Genomic DNA, 22,718 nt, shown 5'->3' with positions numbered 1-22,718 from the left:
TCTTTCGCTCTTCATTCTGGTACGGAACGGAAGTATCAGAACAGACTCTCTGGAGGCACCACAATCCAACAAAACCACGGCCAGTGGAACGATTCCTGTTGTAGAAAGCTGCAAATCGAATACTAGATCCTTACCTTTACTGCTAAAATCTCGAGAGTTCTTTCAGAGGGGGCCAAGCGCCCTTGAAGGCACTTAAAGCTATGGAAATGAAAAGACCGAAAGCAGACGGGAACTGGTCTTTCTGGTTCTCTCTCTCTCTCTATCTCTCTCTTTGTCTGGGATTTCTTACAAAATTTTTATTCCGCAATTGACACTCTGCCGTTTGTTTTCGTAAAATAAATACGTTTCCTTTGCGCTACAGGTACGGTAATAATATACAAAATTTACACAGACAAAAAACATACAAACACACACATACATGCACATGCATACATACAAACACACACATACACACGATGCTCACTATAGCGAGACTGATGGCTACTGGAGCTTAAGCTCAACTCTTTCCGCTAAGCTTCTAATCTCGGATCCTGAAAGATTGTCAATAAATAGCTCCATCACTTTCGGTGCACTCCGGTGCAGTAACAGCAGCAGAAGCAGCAACTTGCGGAACCGTGATGTGGCTCCCCATGCCGGGAGTAGATTGTCCACGCGCTTGGTGCACCCCGAGTGCTCGTCCGTATCCTGAGCTGAGCTTATTTACTGTCCCTTTTCTACATTCGTCGCGCTCTCTAGCTGTCGCTCTTGCATGCTCACACATACAACAAACACACACACCCACACACAATTGCCTCTCGATCACTAATATCGATCTTCTAAGCGGATATGTACAGAGTCGAGGTGCTTCCCTCGTGACGTATTCAATGAAGCAACGGAAACACACCCGTACCGAGTAGCCTAGTCTGCCTGTCTGCCTGTCTGTACAACAACCTGGCGTCCCTGGTATCCCTGGCACTATCTCCGGCGCACTATCTTCGGCCGGCCCTCCTGCGCAATCGCAGCGATTGTTGTCCCTAGCGATAGCGTTCCCCTAGTATATGGTACAGTAGCTGCTGCCTACTACTTATGCATCTAGAAGCTAAAACCTTCTCTCTCTCACACACACGCACACATACACTACTTCTTTTGATCTGTTGATCTCTTTCCTGATCTACTCTGCTCTGCTCTCTCTATCGCCTTTACTCGTTCTAGTACGTTCGATCACTATCCACAAGATAATAAAAATAATAATGTAATAATACAACAAACAGTAGCGGCCCTGCCGATTCCTCTCACGGTTGTCCTAATTGTCGTCCTCGTCGTCCTCGTCGTCGTTGTTGTTGCTGTTCCCGGCGTTCCAACGCACTCGTCGGCGGTTTTCTCACAGAAAAAAGCCGGAGCGACTGGAACGGTAAGGTTTGCTGGCGGCGTCAACGGACCTGCTGCTGCTGCATTCATCGGCACCCACAGCCAACGACCGTCATGTCCTGGTAGTTCTTCAGCACCACCTTGTTCTGCTCGTTCAGATACAGCATCGAGATGGAGGAGAGCTGCGTCGGTACGCAGCACGCCTTCGGTGCCAGCTCGACGTTGTACGAGTTGACCAGCGTCTGCACGATCGCGTGGTTCGTCGTGTTGAGATGATCCGCGATCGGGAACCGGCAATCGCCCTGGCAGAAGTACGCCTCGTACCCGGGCGGTGCCACGATCCAATCGTTCCAACCGACATCACTAAAATCGACGTACAGTGGTTTCCGCTGGCAGAGCTCGTTTTTCCGGCGATTGCTGCGCTTGGCCGAGGCACGCCGTGCCCGGTTCGCACTGCTGATCGCATCCCGGATCGGCCGCTGCTTATGCCGACCATCGTCGGTGTAGGTGAAGAGCAGCGGCTGCTTCTGGGACCAGGATTCGTGCGGTTCGTCGATCGACCGCCGTAACCGGACGTGCTCGTGAACGGGCACCTGCAGACTGCGCCGCTGCCGGCTATGACTGGCCGCTGTAGTGGTGGCTGGTGGTGTTTTTGGTGGTGGTGGTGGTGGTACTCCCGCTCCACCGAACCGTCGCTGGACCTGCACGAACAGACCGTGGTTCTTGGTGGGTTGACGAAGCCACCGGTCGACCGCCGGCATCACGTCGAAGCTGACCGTGCCGGTTTCGTTGATCTTGAGTGACTTCGAGTCGACCAGCAGGAAGGTGGGCGCCCGGTGACCCTTCCGCCCTGGCCGCAGGATGTCGTACACCAGCACCTGGTACTGGGCCGGTGGTCGCGGTCGCCCGTTCCGGCTACCGACGGTGATCGCTTCCCGCGTTAGCGTGATCTCGGCACCGCGTAGCTTCTCACCGCGCGGTATACTCGACACGTTAAACAGTAACCGGAAGCGATGGTGATGCTTGAACCGTGCGTCTATGTGACTCTCTGTGGGGAGAAAGGAGAGAAAAAAAATGGAAAAAGGGGAAATTGTGATTAGAAAACGTTGTCGTTGCGATTGTGTTGAGGTGCATGATAGCGACTTTTACAGTAAAGAATCTATAATCTACATATAAGTAAAAAGTATTTCCAACTAGACTGGAAATCGATCATAAAGAAATTATCTTTCATCGGGTCACGATAACAATTTCATTTCAACTGAATGTTGACAGTTCTTAACGTAAAGTTGTTATTATATCCAGACCTCTTTAGTTCGTTGGATTCAAATTTTTCTATCGATCAAGTCTGTGTGTGTGTGTGTTTGTGTGTGTCCTCGTTCTTCGTAGTGATTGCATTTCCGAGAAAGCCGCATTCTCGAACCGGATAGTTTGCAAAACCATGGCCCAAAAGAGTAAACAAACATCACCACCATCATCATCGTGATCATCATCGGCCACCTGGCGGATCTGGGTGTGCAGCAGCACCGGCTGCAACATGCCACCACGGTTTAATCGATCGATTCACGCGAAACCAGAAATTGGTTGGCCAGACAAATAACAATCCCGGTCGAATGCATTCGGTGCTCACCCGGAACACAACCCGGAACGCAACCACTCCACGACAACAGCATCCGGGCATGGCGGGATCCGGGATCTGGCCGCCGGTTGTTTACGCCAAGGTCCAACCGAATGCGTTCGCGAACTTTCTGCAACACCTCCTCCTCCTACTTCTTCTCCTCTTCCTAAACACCAACTCCTGTGCATCCATAGCTCCGCGTCGACTAATAATCTAGTGTACGAGGAAAGCCGACAACGACGCAATGGCCGTCGGATGAAGTGGATTGATTTCGTCGGAAAACACCGCGCGGTCTTCTCTCCCCACGTCCCGGTGTCTCCCGGTCCTCATGGAGCGGCGTTTAAGAGATTTAATAGCGACCATTGGCGGCTCCCTAAATGAGGTGCTAGATAGTGGGCCGGCTGTCCAGCATTTGTTTACCGCGCCCCTGCCGGTTGAGGCCGGCTTTCGATCCCGAATCGGCGCCGCATGGAACTCCCGTATGGTGTCTTGTTGGATTGGTTTTCGTTTTTTTTGCGTAACACCTCCAAGAACCACCGAGAGCAGCACAACTGAGACGCAGTTTGGCCTCGGCGGCTCTTTACGGATAAACAGTGCGCACCCACGGCGGCACGCTCTTCACACACACACACACACACACACACACACACACTGGCCGACCGCGAGAGTGTCGATGGACATCCCCATCGTTCGCCTTGAACCCCCGGGGAAGGATCAAATGATCCGTCTACAGTGACCTGATGATAAGACCTTGTGCAAAATTTATCGAGAATTTTACGCACTACCGTGGAGCGTAAGTGCGTAGTGGACATGCGCAGTTGGTTGGTTACGTGTCCAGCCAACTCCCGTGGTGGCAGCGGCAGGTGTGTTGCAGTAGCAGCACCAGCAAACGGAACACGGAGGTCAGCCTCCAACCGTACTAGTCTAGTAGCGCGTACCAGCGTACCAGCGTACCAGCGTACCGTTAATCGTCTCTGAATTCTGTAAACACCCGGCACTTTAGAGAAAATAAACAAAAATGGCGCGCGCGTTCGCAAGAACCAAACTGCATTCTATGCATTGCGGCTATATCGTGCGCGGGTGCGCGCGTGTGTGTGTGCCTATTGTAAGTGTGTTTCTTGTCGAGGAATGCGATGGTGGGGCAGAGGGCCATGATGCGCCACACGGGGGCGGTACGCGAGGTGCGCTAATTAATGGCAGACGGTTTCGGAGAAGCGAAACGAATTAATTCGAAGATTAAGTCTAAACATCATGCACATGCGGCTCCAAATGTCTGCCACCACGAAAGGTGCGCAACACACAAAGTAGTCCTTTTGCAAAGCAGCAGGATACAAAGTAAAACCCTAGCTGATCGGCCATATTTAATCGGCCACATTCATCCGGACAGCGCAAAACTGTTATACAGCTTTTGACACTTTGCAGCTGTCAACGCAGAGACACAGGACCTGACCTGTTTCGTCCTTTCCAATCGAAACAACACGTAACTTCCTCAGTTAAATTACAGTAGTATACAGCTAGTAGAGCTGGTAAAGATAACCTCGTAAAAGGGGATACGTACCTTCGTGCGTGAAACTGCGCACCGTGTTTGCGTTGCGCGTGTTCAGTCCCTCCTTTGGTACACTGACAGAGTCGACCAGATCATGGCCCATGATCTGAGCGTACAGCTGCTTCATCGCCTCCGGTATCACCACCTTAGATCTATCGATTTTTGGTCGATTAGGAAAGCCAAACAGGCTCAAGAGACTCTTCTCTATTTCGACTAGTGTTTTAGGATCTGGCTTGCTACTGCTGCTGCTGCTGTCGCCTTTGCTGGCACTATCACTGCGCGCGCTCTCATCGAGCTCGTCCGCACTGTCCGCGTCCGCGATGTCGTTAGTGTCTAGCTCCTCCACTACATGCACTTCCTCCTCCTGCTCCTGCTCCTCATCCTGCTGCTTCTCCTTCTTGTGGACGGCCATAAACTCCTCGTACTCGCGCACATCACTCTCGTCCGCATTGCTCGTTGTTGGTGTTTGTCGCGTCGCACTTTGGCCATCGGCGCTCGTCTCGCTACGGCTGCCACTATCAGCGCTGGCCGCAACCTCAACCGCAGCCGCAGCCGCAGCCGCCGCCGCCGGTACAGCCGTTGACTCACGCTGGCCCGTATCATCGTTGTCGGTTCGCCGCTCTGGCTGCTGATTGCTGATGGCGCTACTACTGCTACTGCTACTGCTGCCGACGCTTCGTGGCCCGCTACCGAACACGGTAGCGATCGCCGGTGAGCGTCGTAGCACGTCGTCCTCCTCGTTGGTGCCAGCGACTCGCGTTACACCCTGTGAGATCGCCAGCACCGCGAGGACATAGAGCCACGCGTGCATGTTCGTTGTTGGGAATCTGGAGGGGAAGAAAGCGAAAGCAGAGACAAAAGACGAAATGACTCATTAGTACAATGGAGAGCGATTACGCGATACGATCAGCAGCTAGCCGAAATCATCATCATCATCATCATCACCACCGCCACCGCCAAGTGGAAGGAAGCTGACAATTAAGCGGGAATGAAATGGTCGCCGGACCGAAGCGAGACCTAGCGGCGGCCATTGCAATTGTCACAGTCCCCCAGTTCGTAAGGAAACTAGCGTTAGTAATACGGAGTGATTTGAGGCCCTTTCCCTTGTTTAGACGCTTCGAGTGACATTTTCTTGATACCAAATGCTGTCAGTGCTGTCAGTTCTGCCATGTCCTGTGCAGGATGCGCGCAAGAGTTCAGCGAAAACAACAAGACAACAAGGACACAGCCACAGAAAGGAGAGAGAGAGAGAGAGAGAGAGAGAGAGAGAGCAAAAGAGAGAAAGAGAGCAAGAGCGAGAATGCACCAGGATACCGGTAAGCTACGGCGGGCAGGCACTTCAGATTCTCGCTTCCTTCGATCATCAGGTGCCTCCGATACCTTCTCCTCCTCCTCCTTCTCCGGGTGTTGCCACTGGAGTGCCTCGAGTGCGAAACAAAGGACACAAGCTGTGAATCTCAAGTGCCTCCCGTTTTATGGTCGGTTGATGTGCTTGGGCAATCATGTTTCTATTCTACACTCTTGGCTTCCATCCCATCCCATGCGTCCTTTTCGCCCCCTTTTCCCTTTAATCGCTTGTTGTTGTGCAGGAGGCCTCTTTCGGCGCTTCGGCGAGAGAGAGAGAGAGAGAAACGATACGAAGGCAACAGGAACGCAGCACCACCTTTCCCCTTCCTTCTGCTGCTGCTACAGCACTCCTTGGGCTTGAAAAGGTCCGCGCACACCTTCCGAGACACAGGAAGATCCTAATTTTACTACCTTCTACGGTGCAGAGTGCGAGGCCGTCCGGCCGTCCATCCGTCCTGCTGGCAACCAATCCCTCCACCACACACACACACCCTAGCCCAAGACGACGCTCTTAACTAGGTCCTTAACACAGGAGCCTATAGATCCTGTGGGCAGAAACTGGCAGGCAGTCACAAGCAGGCAGGCAGCCAAAGGAGCCAAAGGTAGGAAAGGCAGGCAGACAGTCGGAGCAGGCAGTCCGGGAGGATCGGGCCCAGGGCAGCGCCTAGGCTAACAACTCGATTGTTTCTCATAATAAAGGGCGGAGAACTGGAGAATCTATATCGCCACGAAGTCCGTCCTTTCGTTCTCACTCCCTCACCAACCACAACCCACTTTCTCAGCCCTCTCTCTCTCTGTTTCTCTGTCTCTCTTTCTCTCTCTCCCCAAGTCTCACTTGAAACTACCACACCTTCACAACACGAGGTACACGGCTCAGCCGCGGCAGCTCTCGTTCAGTTAGCAGTTTGGGGTTTTCCCGTGCCCGGTTTCATTTATTCCCGTCTGCATGGTTGGCCACCGTCACCATCATATGATGCTGCACGTAATTTCCATACCCTTTATCAATGGGGGAGCACCTGCAGCACACCGCTGGCCAGGTATAATAGGACGCACGGACGGTTGCATTCTAGTAGCTCTCAATCCGAGTGCGTGTGTCCGCGGATTTTGTTGGCCACAGTAAATGTGCGAGTAAACAATGCACTATACACACACACACAGTTTCTTCGAACGCAGCTCTATCACCGGCACTCCTCCCCGTGTCCTGCGTCCCATCACTCTGGACGTCGCCTTCAAGCCCCCTTAGCATCATGCGTCGAGCGAGTGAGCAGCCAGGCTCGGTGCCGGGTGCCGATGACGATGTAGGTCATGATGCGGTGCGCAGCGATTACGGCAGACACCAAAGCCAGAGAGTGAGAGCGCGCGCGGGGAGAGGAGCCTCATGAGCCCACTGACGACGTGCGGAAGGGGATCTGAACGCAGCTGGGGGTGTTGTTGCTAATCTCGTGCGATCCCGGCCCGGACCACCACGACCGATCAACCGACCGATCGATCGATCGATCGAGTGTGTTGTTCTAGCGCACCGTCAAGTGCGTCAACAGATGTTTCGCTAAAAATCCCCACCCCTTTCCCTTTGCCCACCTTCCCCCTGGAACGTGGACAAACTTTGATCGCGAATTGGAAACGCAATCGCGGATCAATCGATCGATCGATCGACAGCACACCGCCAGCCGCGGCTTGTGGTTAACGCATCCCGCAACGCTGGCCTACCGCTGGCGTGTGTGTGTGTGTGTGTGTGTGTGTGTGTGTGTGTGTGTGTGTGTCAACGCTTCAAGAGTCAACTGGAGTCAATATAGGATGGAACAAGTCGGTACAAAATGATGCAAAAAAGATCAATAAACAAACAATTGCTATCGCACAAAAGTGCCGCAAATGCCGCTGCGGCGTCGACGACGACGACGACGGTGACAGCGCCGACGGCTAATGTGCGCCTCGCGTCAATCGAACCCCTACCCCCCCTGGTTCAACAGGGGTGGGTGGGGAGGTACTTCTGGGGACAGGTTTTATATTTTTAGCCTCGATTATCACCACCCAGCGATCGCTGCTTCCTTCTCCTTGCGTGTGCACGTAACACGCAGAATCGTTAATCGCAGTAGTTCGCATTTGAATAACGTCGATTGTCGAGTTCGAACTCGCACTCGCCGTTGATCGAGCTGGAGACCAGAGTCAGAACCAGACCGAGAGCCCTTTGAAATCCGGTGCCAGGATTTGTCGCCAGCCGAAACGGGAATCTGGTCTGGGAGATCCCTTTTTAGGCACCTCAAAACCTGCCACACCAGACCACGTCCAGACCATGGCCTCCAGACTACGGCCGGGCTGTACCCGGGAGTGACGACGACGATGACGACAGGGAATAGGGAATCGAGAGAAGGAGGCGGATGGGTGGGTGTTGTAGGTTTTATGTTTTTATCATCTAACACCCAAGGCAGGGCGCAAAAGGCGGCCACTGGAGTAGCGGGCTAAGCAATCGAAGGTTTGGTCCGCCGGTCCTGTAAAGAAGGCGACACCTGAACCCCGTGGCGCCAGATCAGCGATCAGTGTGGTGTCTGTGGTCTGTGGCTGTACTGTGTGGACGTCCATCCATCACACCACCGTCGGTCCGCGTATGCCGCCTCTACGCCCTGGAGCTGGAATGGTGTTTGCTTGATTGATTTACTGATCCCCCCACCACTAGGGGGGGGGGGGGGATGTAGTCCCCGGTAGTACCCTGGACCCAGTACCGACTGGTATGGAAATGGACCACATTCTCGCACCCATTGTGGAATCTTTTTGCGGAACCTGCTGCTACTAGTACTACGACTGCTGCTGGTTTGCAGGGATGAGTCATGGTAGCAGCAACTCACTCACACAACACTTAGAGTGAGGATCGCCATCTTATGACGTATGGACGTGTATCAGCATCCGAGATCAAGGATAGTTCTGATCCTTAAAACTGCACAACTTCTGCAAACTGCTCGTCCCGGTCAGTTAGGAAACTGATTTACGGTTTAGTCTGGCACCATTCTCACGATCATATCAACGCGAGACATCGGACGAGACAGCAGAGATCGGTGAGAGCCTTCCTTTGGGGTGCCAATTTGGGTTGTAGCTTGTGGTTATAAGCTCTCTGGCCGTAAGCGGCCAAGTGTTGATGAGTTATGAGGACATTAAGCAATTACGAGGACCCCGAGAGGGAAATGTAGAGTAGTTGTTGCGCTTGTGCTCTCTCGTGGACTTATCCGCGAAACCATCAGTTGGGGTCAGTCGGCCTGTGATCCTGGATCGAGATATGATCGAGTTTCTCCGTAAAGTCAGTTAAGGTACGAGGTGCATGGTCGCTTGGTCCCGTCTCGTGACAGTTTACTGTTGTCATCGCCTCTCTCTGCTCTCTCTCTCTCTCCTCTCTGTAGGCAGGTAAGGGTTTGCCAAAAAAAACTTGGGTGCAGGTGCACTGATCAGTCACTGTTGTAGCCATGGAAGCGGAGCTCTTGAGACTCTTTGAGACGTACGAACGAAGTATATAGCATTGGGATATCTCACCTTGGCCGGTTTGACTTGGCAGATGGTCGAATGGACGCTTCGTTCCCCAGCTTGATTTGGGTTCCTCGCCCTCGTCCCACCTCTGGGACCTACTGCTGGTGCTGCTGCTGCTGCTGCTGCTGCTGCTGTTGCTGCTTGTTGACTGCTTGGTGATTGCTCTAGCTTCTCGAGAATCCGTCGCCTGTGATCAGAAGGAGTCGTGCTCAGTGCACATCCTTCCTACCTGGATGTCGCACCGCCCCTTGCACACACACACGCACACTAACACTACCACCACCACACACACACACACAAAAGCACTGTCTGCCGTTGTCTGTCGGCTTGCACCCTGATCGTCGTCGTCGTCGACTTCGTCGTTCGCTAAAGGCTGGCCTTTCGCTCTACTCATAACCTCCTCACACCACACCACGCCACAGCAAATCGTATGTAAACGATCGTGTGTTCAAGGCAGAGCCGGATACCGACTGGGAAGGGGGTGGGTTTGGGGGGGTGTCGATCGGGGTGTTTGTGGCCACGATCACGAATCCGCCCTCCGTTGCTCCGGAGACCGATCACCACCGAACAGAAATGTGCACGAAAGTTGCTGGTTCACTTTATGATCTATACGCCTACGCACGGAAGGAGCGTGTCCTCCGTCGTCGTCGTCGTCGTCGTCGTCGCTGCTGTTGCTGCACTCCCGGGGCGCACACTCAGAAATTCACACAACTCACACACACACACACGGGCACACACAAACACTGGACTTTCAACTGTGTTCGCGATCGCGAAACGCATTCCTTCGAGGAGGTCTTGAGGTGGTTCCTCCTTCCCCTCCTCGTTGCTACTGCTGCTGCTTGCTGCTCACTCACTCTGTCTCAGTTGGGGATCAGGTTTTTAGCATTCGGTTTCGGGCTTATATCATGCACTTTTCGGTCGCGGCTCTGCTCTGAAGGCTTTCAGCACTTGTCTTGTCACACACGGACACACACACAAACGGACACACGAGAGACACGAGCGGCACCAACCTGAGAAGCCACAGACAGAAAAACAAACAAACAAAACAAACCAATGAACGGGGTTGCCCCTTTCTAGTGCGAATCCGAATCTCGATCAGCGAACCGTTCGATTGCACCAGTTGATCACTTCTATCATCTTCTCGCACTTCTCTCCGGCCGTGCGATCGAGCGTAACCATGCAAAACACACGCACAGACACAGCGAGACACACATACACAAACGTACACTGCGCACGATAAGCGAGCAAGATCGTTCTATTGGTTCTGGTGATGGTGCTACTGCTGCTGCTGCTACTACTATTGGAATCGACGAGTCCTCTTCTATCACTGCCTGGATGCTCCTCGGCTGCCCGCCTTTGCTTGCAGAATGAGCGACTCGGAGCGCACTGAGCTAGCTGCTGGCTGCGCAGCGCGTGCTGCCTGTTCGGGATGCTGCTGCTGAGTGCCCGGATCGTGATCGCGTGCGCCCGATCGCAAGGATGAGTGCTCTGCTCGTCGTCGCCTCGATCTTGTCTCGATCTCGCTGCTGCCGTGCTCTGGCGGTGAGCTTTCATTTCTACCAACGATCTCGTGAGTTCCACCTCGATGATCATCGTCGACGATTGCCCCAGCCCTCTCTCTCTTTCGCTCTACCTTTCTCTTTCTCTCTCTATCTCTCGCTCTTCCTCTATCTCTTTCGTAGGCGCCGAGTCGATCTCGAGTGGTCTTTGTCTGGCGGCCGGACACAACGATATCCAACCACCAAAAGCCACCCCGCTCTCGTTCACGCTGCAGCACCGCATTCGGCATGCCGCCTTGTTCCGGAGATCATCTCCCCCCCACCACCCGTCGAAAGAACAAGAACAAACAGCAGCAGCACCCCCCCTGCTGGTGGGTAACGCATCGTGATGCTGCGGCAGAGCACGCTTTGCGCTGCAACGATCCATACAAACGAGCACCCCGAAGGATCCTAAACCCCTCCTATATGATGCGCTTGAACAGCGGTGGCGGCGGCGAACGGTGCTGGGGAGTCGCCCGTAGAACGCCCAAGAATAAGAAGGAATCCCGAGCTGTTGTGTGTGTTGATCGTCGGACCGCGATAGCCCCGCCGGAGCCAATCAGAACACGCCAATCACTCGCCGGGGTTGGGAAATGATTTTCTTCTCCTGCACGGTCTGCTGCCGGTTGGCCTTTTTGGTTTGGGGGAGACCGAGAACGGGGGGTGAATGGGGGGGGGCGCGTGATCGAAGAATGTAAGACGCATTAACCGATGAGTGCCTTCCTGGTTGCGGCTATTGAGGCTTCCCATAAATTATGCGCTTGAAATTATTTGTTTGTACTGGCGAAGCGAAGGAGCATTCGGTGGACTGTCAAGGAAGACATCTTGTTGAACGACTTGAGGAGTGCATTTACGGGATGTTAGATGCACTTTAACCGAAAAATTAAGGTTTTATCAATAAGAAAGGAAGAAGAGATCCATTTTCGATCCTAAAACAATCAGTCGAAGAAATAAAATGGCCAAATGAACGTAGACCAATGCACTAAGTGCAGTTTGTGAGGTTATGTGTTCGAAACTCGACGCAAGCTTGCTGCGATGGAGTCTATTCGACCTAGGAACACGCTCTGCAAAACGTTATTCGAGTCGCTTCCTTCCATTATGCCATCGAGTAGTAAACAACTCAGTAAGCAACGCACACTACGAGGTACTAGAGGGGTGCGCCTGCCAAAGCCTGCTGTTGCTGCCGTTGGTGCGGTCACAACGCGTGCGCGCGCAAATGGCGCTCGGAGGCTTGATGCAAAGCAGCGGAATCCGGCCGGAATTGTGGTTTTCCTTGAGGATTTCAAAACCGCAGCACACCGAACCGAAGCGGTTCAGTGGATCGCTCGCCCATTGCGTCTGGTTGCTGCTGTACTGAGTAGTGCGCTCGTGCTCGTGTGCGCGTGTCTACGTTTCTGTGTGCGTGTGTGTGGGTTTTACGATCCTGCATGCATGGTTTTAATTCGCGCGCGCGCGCTTGTTTATGAGACACTATCTCGTCGCCGCACCGCAGCGACTACTACTACCGGTCAATCCCATGCCACCCGCTTGTCCCAGAGCCCTTACTTGCTCGGATCGCTGGCAGACATACGGGCAGCAGCAGCACCAGCAGCAGCAGCAGCAGTGGCGGCGTTCGCGTGTACGGACTCACGGGGCGGCTGATCGCTGAGTTGAGTGGAGCCGAACCGAGCTTTGCTAGCTAGCTATCTCGCTCTTTCTAGCTTCGCGATCAAGTCACGCACCGGGCGCTCGTGTCACTTTCCGTGATGGGACGACGCGTTGCGCACCACAAACCACCAGCAACACCAGTAACACCAGCACGCGTGCCATCTCTGGTAGCAACAGTAGCAGCAGCACCAACAACAACATTAACCGCGCATAGAAGGCCGACCGAGGATATACACCCTTCAAACAGAAAGAAATATTGAGGAAATCATATTTTCATTAACAGTTATTTACACTCCAACAAATCGTGAAGATTTATGTAAACGCTGCTTGCGTGTGTATGTCCCTGTCTCTCCTGCTCTCTCTCTCTCTCTCTCTCTCTCTCTTTCTCTCTCTATCTCTCTCTTGTTATCACATCCTCTGCGGATCATCTCGGGTACGATCGGCATGATCTCGTAGAAAGCGTGCGCGCCAACGCCGCGGCCCTTCTTTCACCGCCATTGCGATTGAGTGATCACGGTGCAGGACGGTGCAAGCCAGTGGAGGCCGCCACCGCCATCGGCGGCCGTGCCATAAGCCGCGAGGAGTGCGAGAATATTTATGAGAACGGATTTGTAAACACCAGAAGCAGCAGTAGCAGCAGCGGCAGTAGCAGTGCGCTTCTGACGTGGCCCTTTCGCAGTTCCACTAGAACTGCGTGTTTGGGCTGTGTGTTTGTGTAATTGGGATTGTGCGCACTTGACGCACTGCGCCTGGGATGACCTTTTTCCCTTTAATTTCCTCCCTAATTTCCCCCCGCTCCAAACCGACGATGAAATTTGATTTTTGATTTTCCCAACTTTTCCTCCCAACCGCTGCTACTACTCCTCACCGCACAGACAGGGCGCAAAACGCTCGCACAATCGACTTGCCGCTTGTTTTGGGTGGCTTACGGCACGATTCCGCACGTCCGTGAAAAGCGGCACTATGGCGTCGGATCGACCGGCAGGCCGGCCGGCCGGTCGGCAATACCACATGTCATTTTCACTTCCGACCTTATTTATGACGAATAAACGATCGCAGCGGGGAAGCGGATTTCAAATATCGAATTCGGAGTGTTCGGAGGAGCTTCACGATCACGGCCGCGATCACGATGCACAGACACACGCACGCAGGACTGCGTACCGCACGCGATTGATGCTCTGTGAAGTGACGTTTAGCTGTTATTTGGATTGAATGAATTATGCTTGATCAAACAATTAATAAATTATCACCCCTCTCTACTCGCCCTCGCCGCCCCGAGCATCCATCAGCCGGAGCTCGGAGGTCTGGTCCTCGGGGTTGTTACACGCCTGCCTGGTTGGGATGTTTACTATCGCACCCACCAGTGCACTCTCGACGACTGGATGATAAGCGGTCTTGCGGCCACGAACACCTCTACCCTATAACTCTCTCTCTCTTTTTCTCTCTTTCTCTCTGTTTCTCTGGGAGTAGTTCTCCGGAAGGAAGGTACATTGGTCAATCACGGCCAACTAGGGATGCTGGAATGTTGTTTTTTTTTCATTCTAAATCGCAGCCAACTGACAGTTCGATGTCGCACGTCCACTGGCAACGCCTTCTCTTCCTTCACCGGGTCCGGGTGCCTTTTCGCTTTAATCCATCCAGGAAAATAAGAATGGAAAATGGTTGGAAATCCCCGGTACTCGCTTCATTCAAGCAAAACGCGGATGCTGACGGATGTTTGTCTACCGCGGGGGTCATTCGAAGTAAAAAAACAAAACAACTACCGCCAATAAGGATGTGTTCCCTTTTGTTGTGATGGTTCGCACCTTCTTCCGGGTGCCACCGACGCAACCATTCCATTGCCTGGCGAACGGTATTTCCACCAGCGCTCACAGAGTTCCAAACGGCCGGGGGAAAACCCCCGATGTTTTTCTTTCACGGTGAACTACTACAGAGCGAGAGAGTGAGCTCGAAACGGATGCGGATTAGCCGGGCCAAAAAACGGGGAAACCAACCAGGCAACCAAACGACACTGTTTCAAACGACGTCGTAGACTGCCCGGGGCCAACAGGAAGCGCACCAGGCGCGAAGCCAGGAAGTGAGTTTATTTTGCCGAGTTCACCAGGGGTCAATCAACTAGAGGCCGGCTTTTGGCAAAAACTTCCCCGGGCCACCGTTAAGCACACCCTTCAATGTCACCCGGTATGCCGGAACCTTGACTAAACCGCCGCCGGCCACCCGGATCCGGTGAGCTTATGCTTTCGGTTCGGTGAACGCGAACGCAACCAGCCAGCAAGCGGCCAGCAAGTGTCTCTTTCGTCGCGCGGCGCACGCCACAAAATTCAAGCTCGCGTTCGAGCGCGCGCACTGGTGGTCGTTGGTGGTTGGCTCATGATAAGAAAAAGTATTTTCTGTTTTCTGACCCAAACGCCACGCCACGCCACTCCAATCGTCTGTACTCCACTCCGTCTCGCACCCGAGTGTAAAAGTAATTGCAGTCCCCTCCAACCCCCGGGGGAAACGGGTTATCTGACAGGCTTTTAATGGCTCGGACACATTACGCCTTGATTACGGCCGGCGGCCTCCTTTCCTGTCCGTCCCGTCCCGTCCCGGCTACGCTACGGTACGGACCTCGAGACCTTTGCTCGCGCGTTGTGCGTGTGTGTGTGCGTGCGTTCGCGGCTCCTACCTATTATGCTTCCCTCGACCACAACGATGATGGTGACGGACGACTGTGTGAATGTCCGGACCGAACAGAAGCAGCAGCAGCAGCAGCAGCAGCAACATAACCTTCGCCACCATCACGGCGTCGGAGCGTCGGTCGGTCGCTCGAAGGACGCACGAAGCATAACAACGTTGCCCGACCCGGGACCGGACAGGCCGCAACCACCAGACACACTGGCACTTGGACCACCAGCCAGCCAGCCAACCAGCGAGCGAGAAGGGCAAACAATCGTTCACCTTTTGCATCCCCTGCGAGATCGCGAACGTCGTGGTGCGTGTGTGTGTGTGTGTGTGCACGCTCCAGCTGGACAGCATCACTTGACACTCGATTGATCCCCACAAACGCCGCGATCGATCGATCAATTCGCACGGCACGCCGATGACGGCGGCACTGCGCCCGTCGCCAGCCCGTCTACCAAATGTGGTGGTGCCTGCGTCGGCAATCATTATCGCCCCACCTTCCACTTGCCACCACTACCACCGCTGCGATGATGATGATGCGTGAGGTGCAGGTGATCTGATCCCTGCTCATCGGCGATCGTGCGTAGCGTTTGGTTTGTTTCGCCAAAAATTAACCAAAACCCAACGCCCCCACCCCCGTGAGACTGCCGAGCGGCGTGTGATGTATGCAAATACCGCACGATTCATCAACTGAATCAATCTGGAGCGTCTGGTTCGACCCTGGGCATCGATCGAGATCTTGGAACGGATCGTGTGCCGTACACGCGCGAGCGCCGTGCTTTAATACATTGATCATATCAAACAGCGCCGGTTGTGCGCTATTTTCCTGGCACTCGGAAAAGTAGAAGAAAAACTTTGTTTAGAGAAAAACCGAACCGACGACGAGACGCGATCGCGCGATCGATCGATCGATGATTGGATCCTGGATGGATTGCGTCTTTAAGCATAACCGCGTAGCGCTGACCTTGTTTCTGCGATCAGCGCGTGTCTCGACGTTGAATCGATCGATCGATCAAGTCTGTGCCCGGAAAATGAGGAAAAATCAAACGTTTCCCACGCTCTCGCACTGATGCACACACAGACACACACACACACACGCACAGAAACACATGCATGTCATCTCGCTACACAACGCAGCTATAGCGCTCGATGATCGCGCTCGCTCCGGCACTCATCTAGCATGTTGTAGCCTCCTGCGCGCGACACCGACATAACAGCGATCAGCGACAGGCAGTCTGGTCGGTCATTCCATTGGTCGGTCCGCCGTCCCGCATGGTCTGTCCGCGTGCCGTCGCCGTCGCCGTCGCCGTCGCTGCCCCCGGGACGGACGAACGGACGGACGCCACGCTTGCTGGCGGTGACGGTGGCGCTGTCGCACGAACACCAAACAACCTTGACGACGGGATCGACGTCGGCCACCCCGTAAAAGGAACAAAACGAAAATCCGAACGGTGACGGTAGCGGTAGCAGCGGTAGGAAGGTATTGCAGGGCGCCCTCAGCCGCCGCCGTTGCCGTCGCCGTCGCCGTTCATCAATGATTCGGGGCGAATGTAAATAGCTTACGTGACGGCAGTGGAAGTGATGGTCGAGTCGAGGCGAGCATTGGGTATGCTTTCGTAAGCAAATGACCATATAACCATCGTCCGGCGGCTTATGCGCTAATGTTGCGATGCGGGCTGCAGCTGAGCGCTACGGTATGCGCGAGCAGCATCATGGTAATGGCATCATCATCATCATCATCATCGACATCATCAGCAGCAGCAGCAGCATCATCATTCTCTAGTGGGAAAGCTGCCACTCGCTTCAAGTGGCCGCGTACGGTTTCGAACATCTTCTCCTGCCGATCTCTTTCTTTTCTCTCTTTTCTCGCTTCTCTCTCGCTCTCTCTTCTTTCTTTCTCATGCCCCTTTTTGGGTGGAAGATTTATGCTGATAATGGTGACCAGAAAGTCAGAAAGTGTTGCTGCCTCTAGCATAGAAAACCATAGATGACCGTGCCAGGCCCTCCGGATTGCCACACGATGATTGCCGCCGGCCTACCATCGTCACACCGATGCTGCAAGCTGCCCGGTCCGGCGTAGACAATAGGTCGACCTAATAAGATGCCGCATGCGTGCGAAGAGGGCCGCTCTTTTGTTGTAGTCCTGATCCTGTTGCTTCCCGACAGCAACCTTTTCAGTTCTTTTGTTCCAATGCCGTTACTCCCGAGAAGTGAGGAATCCCCGGGGCCAAGCTAAGGCCCTAGCTGTGTCTGGCTCTGGTCTGCGCAAACCCCGCTGCAAACACTTCGTGCCACATGCCTTCTCTTGGTTCCAGACCAATTCTGCCAGACAGCTTGACTCCAGCGCTGGCTGGCTGGCTGGCTGGTGCAAAACCCGAAAAAAGCGGCCACATCAGCTGTGCCTCTGCTATCTCTTTCTTTCTCTCTCTCTCTTCGCCTTCTCATACTCTAGCTGCCGGCTGAACAGCCGTGCCATGTGGTTGAAATATGCTGGAAGACCGAAAGTGACCAGCCAATGATGCCTATAACCAACAGACGAGATCGGTCGAGCGAGATCGGCAAACGGATTTGCTGTAATTCGAGATCCGGATCCTCACTGCTCCGGGGCTGATCGGTACGGTCCGGCATACCGATCACCGACCGCCACATGCCACTCAAGCTCACTCCTCAAGCGCTCTTCAAGCGTTCGGAATGCGTTACGTTCGTTCGAGGCAACTAAAAGTGAAGGATTTCCACGAATCGGCAACTGGCCGGTTTCGAATGCCATATGTAACCAGTCTCGTCGGCAGTCCGGGGCTCGGGAGCACTTGCAGAGCAGAGGCAGCTCCATGGTACTCCTATTCTCTCCCTTTCTCTCTCTCTTGGTCGTTGGACGCGGACGCTCGAGAATCGAGAAAACGGGTACTACGGTCGAACGGTGTGTAAGCTCAAGTTTCCCAGGAACTTGGAGAGTTTCGTCTCATCGCCGGACTCAGATTTCATTTCATCGAGTACACAAACAGAGGTACTTCAACCGATGGGAACAGGTGAACTGTAACATTGTGTGCTCCTCTGCTATAGACCCTATAGGCTTTTGGAGATTGGCTGGGTTTGGGGAATGTAATGCCGCCTAAGGCCAGACAATGTAAGAACTTCAATTCTTCAAAAAGTCATTCTTCGTCGTCGTACGAAGTTCTATTCGTATCCGTAATATCTTGTCCTGGACCATATAACTTGAGCATACATTCTTTGGACATCTATGTCTTGATCTTGGATTCGCAGTAAGTATCACTACTACATATCCTCTTCCTGAAGTTGAATAAGTATGTTCCTCCTGGATGAAGGAATTGCTGCAGACCTTCAGTTTCTACCTTTCTCAAATACGCTTCTTCAGTTCAGATGAACTTCTTTCCAAGTTATAGTTAGTCGATAGCAATCGATCTGCGAACGGCGATCCCCGACTGCGCTGTGGCGCACCGCAACTTCCATTAAGTGAATGACGTCAAAAGTCGATCGCAATCGGCACATCTTCGACTTCGACGATCCTTCCGGCAAAGCCGTACATTCCTTTCCATCACAAATGTATTGTTTCATTCACCTGGCGAGTGGTTGCGGTTGAACTGCCTCTCCCCACCCGAGCTATGCCCTGTTCTATCTGTCAAACCAGTCAACAGCCAGAGCGCTCCAGCAGCAGCAGCAGAGCGCGCATGACAGGCTCCGTCCGTGCGGCCGTGGACCGGCAACAGGACATTTCCTTTTCGGGACACTTCATTCATGAAATGAGTCGTTCATTGTGCATGCAGGACAAGTAGCTGAATGTTGCTGAATCCGAGAAGCGAGGAAAGCGAGGTGGGGTCACGTCGTCGCGATACCAATCGCTTCTCCTCCATCTCACCGTGTGTTCCCTCCGATCGCACACGATCGTACCATCGACATCGGCTTCCGGTAGCACCGGTAGCCTGATACCGATCGAAGCAACCGGAGTGCTTTCGGAGCGGAAAGCTTCGCCAAAACAACGAACAAGAGGGGGGGGGGGGGAAGCAATCATTTCCCTCAGCGTCAGTGCCATGGTCGTTGGCATCTGGCATGGTGAAGCCCGGGACGTACCTTTAATTGATACACGCATTGCGTTCCTCAATGAATTGCAGATACCGTGTCCGATCGGGGTTCCCGGGGTGAGAAAATGGGGAGCAACGGGACACACTGAACAGAGCCCTGCTGCTGCTGCTGACCCAGTGGATGGTCCAGTGGATGGTCCAGCGGAAGGTAAACAGCATCGCCATTGGCTAGTACCGCTGCCACTGTTACTGACGGGTCTGCTGTGACGGGTCTGTCAATGTTAATTTCATCTTCGATCCACGATCGTACGGTTGCCCGTGGATTCATTGTCGTCGTCGTCGTGTTCGTCTTCGTCGTGTTTGCCCGTCTGAGCCTGTTCGTTGACATGTTTTTTTGCTCCTTTCAGCCACATCGATTCCGCTGGACCAGGACGAGAACGCAATTCCACGATTCCACAAGTGACCGGGGCAGCATCGCGCGCGCCAATCGAGATGCCAGAGCCCATCTGGTCTGAAGAACAAAGTGGCGCTGGCATTCGACGACGACGACGACGGCGATGACGGAGGACAGGTCCTACGGTCTTCAGCGTTGAGCACTGTTTATGTTTTATTTATTTTGTGTAAGCAAAAACATTCCGCTTAATTGGAATGGAGTTATCTCCTTTTATAGGAAAATTTGTTTTTAATTGATTTCTGGCCGGGCCACTTGTGTGCAAGGTTTTGCGCGGGATTCCGGTCCGTGCCACGGATATGCTGCGCATCCTGCGCACGAGCACTCGATCGAATATGCTGGCACGCCGCAACCGCACCGAAGTGCCGTGGTACGTGCTGATGCATGCCGGGAGAAAACCGGATCGCCACGGGCCAACCGGCCAACCGGCCAACAACAACGACGCCCCGCGTTCTAGTGCGTACGCCCGGGATCGTCCAGCGAGACCGGCGAACCGGTCTGGGACCTGACAGTTCGAAGCTGTTGGCCGGCCCGGTTTTGCGGAACGCCATTTCGCCGTCTCCGGCTTACCGGACGCACAACATTCTCTCCCTCCCTCCCAGAGAGTGGCCCATAATGTGGCTGGCGTGTCAGGTGTGTGCCCTGTGCGTAGTTCCAAGGAGTACCGTCCAGTGACGTTAATAGACTTTGATCGTTCGGATACATCGATCGGTAAATAGATTTAGCACTTGCCAGGCAGATAGCCAATCAGCCAACCAACCCCTTCATGGCAAGGCCACGGTTGACTGATTGGTACGCTGGCACGACTAGAACGCAAACAGATATTGACTTACGCCACTTAATCCGACCGCAACGCAACTCTCTGGCAGAGCTCTTGAGCGCCTAGACGCAGGTTACAGTAGCTCATTCAAACAATGTCGCTATCCATTTCCGGCCCTCGGGCACTTGATCACCAAAGTGCATCTGTACTTTGCACGAAGCCGTAGCTCTCGAGTGGCACTACTTTGTCAGTGCCAGACACTTGAAGGGATTCAGTTGGAGAAGTTCTTGGACTGCTGGACCTCCTGGGGAGGCAAGTTTACTGATCAAATACTAACAGACATTGGTAGGCGCTACTCTTGGATATAATGTCTATATAACCATCTACCCTCTAGTCGTTGATTAGTGTTACAAGCTGTTCCGTTAAGTGACAAGAATGTGGACAAATACAAATACAAGAAATCCTTGATAGAAATCCGTAAAGTGCCGGACATAATTCTGACTACCAAGCTGTCATTCTCGTCATTCGTGTCGATCTAGCAAGTTGGTTGTCATGGACAGCCAACTAGTGGCACACCCGTGGCTTACTACGATTATACAGCCACTTGCGGTGCCTCATTGATGGTCCGCTTAACCGCAAACCAAGTCACAACAAAAGCTATTGCTGGATTGAAAGTAGCTTGATCTCGTGGCTGGTTGGTTGTTTGGCATATAGGGGACTGTGTGTGTGTGTGAGTGTGTGTGTGTGTGTGTGTGTGTGTGTGCGTCTGTGTGTGACATTTGCCCTGCAGGCAGATGCGGCGAATAGAAATATGGAGACGCATTCCACTTGCTCCGATCCACGCGTCTCCCTGCCGATGGCCTTCCAGTGGTGGCCGAGGTCGCCGAAATCCAATCAATCTTACCTTGATGAAGGCCAGACAATTGAGAGCAGGTGAAATTTCCCCCTCCCGAAGAGGCCTACCAGGCACATCTATCTGGTCGTTACCACGAATGGGACAAAGGAACGATGCGATGCGATTAACAAACAATCAATCAATCGCTGCCGCATATCAGGCGGAAGGATCGAGACTCACTAGCAAAATGGGCTCCCGGAATCGTGTGCCCCAAAGGGGTATGGTTGCTATTCTCGATAGAGACACTGGTCCGGGAGCTGGATTGTGTGTGACCTTGTCAGATATTTCGATACTTTCACCACTGGAGCTGGTGAACGGTCCAATGTGATGATTGCGGTCTTGCGGCCTACTGTACACTTGTTAGACCTAGAGAGGCTCTTCCGCTTCTCAGAAGTTGAATTCAAGACAAGCAACTTGCAGATCACTTCTTGTCTCATTTAGTATATTCGATTGTTTTCGATCAGTTTGACTGCATCGATTCGTCAACGACATTTAGATTGTTGCTGATGCTACCGCAATCGTCACACTTTCCACCATCCGCACCATTAACTCCTTCACAGGAACCGGACCAGCCGCTCTGCTACACTGTGCACTCTTCGCTGGTCTGCTATAATCGCATTAACAATGCCAAACACGCACACATATACGTACGAAGATATGATACGACATGACCAAACACTGCCACCAGCAGCCACCAGCTACGAGATAACGATTTTCTTCGTCGACAAACCGGAGAGGAGCCGATCCGAGAGACGATGATCGAAGGGGCGCATACCATCATCGCAACGAATGCCACGCGATTCCGCGAGCCTCGCGGGACGAGACACACACACATACACACAGACCAATACAGAGGCAGACACACGGTGGTGGTCACTTTGCTTTCTTCTTCACCTGTCGCGCTTCACCGTCGCGTGTACTTTCACCCCGGGGGCCCCCAGCAGTGGCTACGCAACGCGGCGGCGCACCTTTCGGACCCAGCACCGCGATGCTGCTGCTGCTGCTGGCCAATGGATTGGTAACAATTTTCCTTTCTCTCTACCCCTCTCTCTCACTCTTTTTCACACATACATGCACACACACACACACATACAATTCTGCACTTGCGCTTGTGAGCTGCTGCTGCTGCCTTCCTTTGGGGATGCTTTGGAGCAGTGGCACGATCGTACCCCGTTGGAGGTTCTCCAAGGGACTTTGACACAAGGTAGCACTGCGGTAGCACGGGCCACGTCTTGCGTCTTGCTTCGAGGTTCTAGAGGGATACGAGATGCGAGAGACCTTCAGCTTCTGGCACCTCTAGATCCTCCATCCGATCGGTTCAGCGGCGCAAGGGGCTGCGAGATGCGAGGTTCAATCGCTGG

At 53.4% G+C, this 22,718-nt stretch overlaps 1 protein-coding gene across 4 annotated transcripts; it reads right to left on the bottom strand.

The window, feature by feature from the left end:
* Positions 1 to 247: 247 nt before the first annotated feature.
* Positions 248 to 22,718, bottom strand: LOC125952641 (protein decapentaplegic). Of its 4 annotated transcripts, none has more exons than XM_049682247.1 (4): positions 22,636 to 22,718; positions 9,372 to 10,375; positions 4,521 to 5,335; positions 248 to 2,395 (listed from the first exon to the last, which is right to left on the bottom strand). In XM_049682247.1, exons 3-4 carry the CDS (start codon positions 5,317 to 5,319, stop codon positions 1,434 to 1,436), a joined length of 1,761 nt encoding a protein of 586 aa, XP_049538204.1. In that variant the 5' UTR covers positions 5,320 to 5,335; positions 9,372 to 10,375; positions 22,636 to 22,718; the 3' UTR covers positions 248 to 1,433. The 4 variants fall into 4 exon arrangements, with proteins under 4 accessions (XP_049538204.1, XP_049538202.1, XP_049538203.1 ...); XM_049682245.1 differs by lacking the exon at positions 22,636 to 22,718 and adding an exon at positions 10,582 to 11,135; XM_049682246.1 differs by lacking the exon at positions 22,636 to 22,718 and adding an exon at positions 10,592 to 11,135.

The sequence above is a fragment of the Anopheles darlingi genome, chromosome 2 (genome assembly GCF_943734745.1).
Source record: "Anopheles darlingi chromosome 2, idAnoDarlMG_H_01, whole genome shotgun sequence".
Classification (NCBI taxonomy): Eukaryota; Metazoa; Arthropoda; class Insecta; order Diptera; family Culicidae; genus Anopheles; species Anopheles darlingi.
The sequence above is the reverse complement of the archived record's forward strand: the minus strand, read 5'-3'. Positions and strand labels throughout refer to the sequence as shown.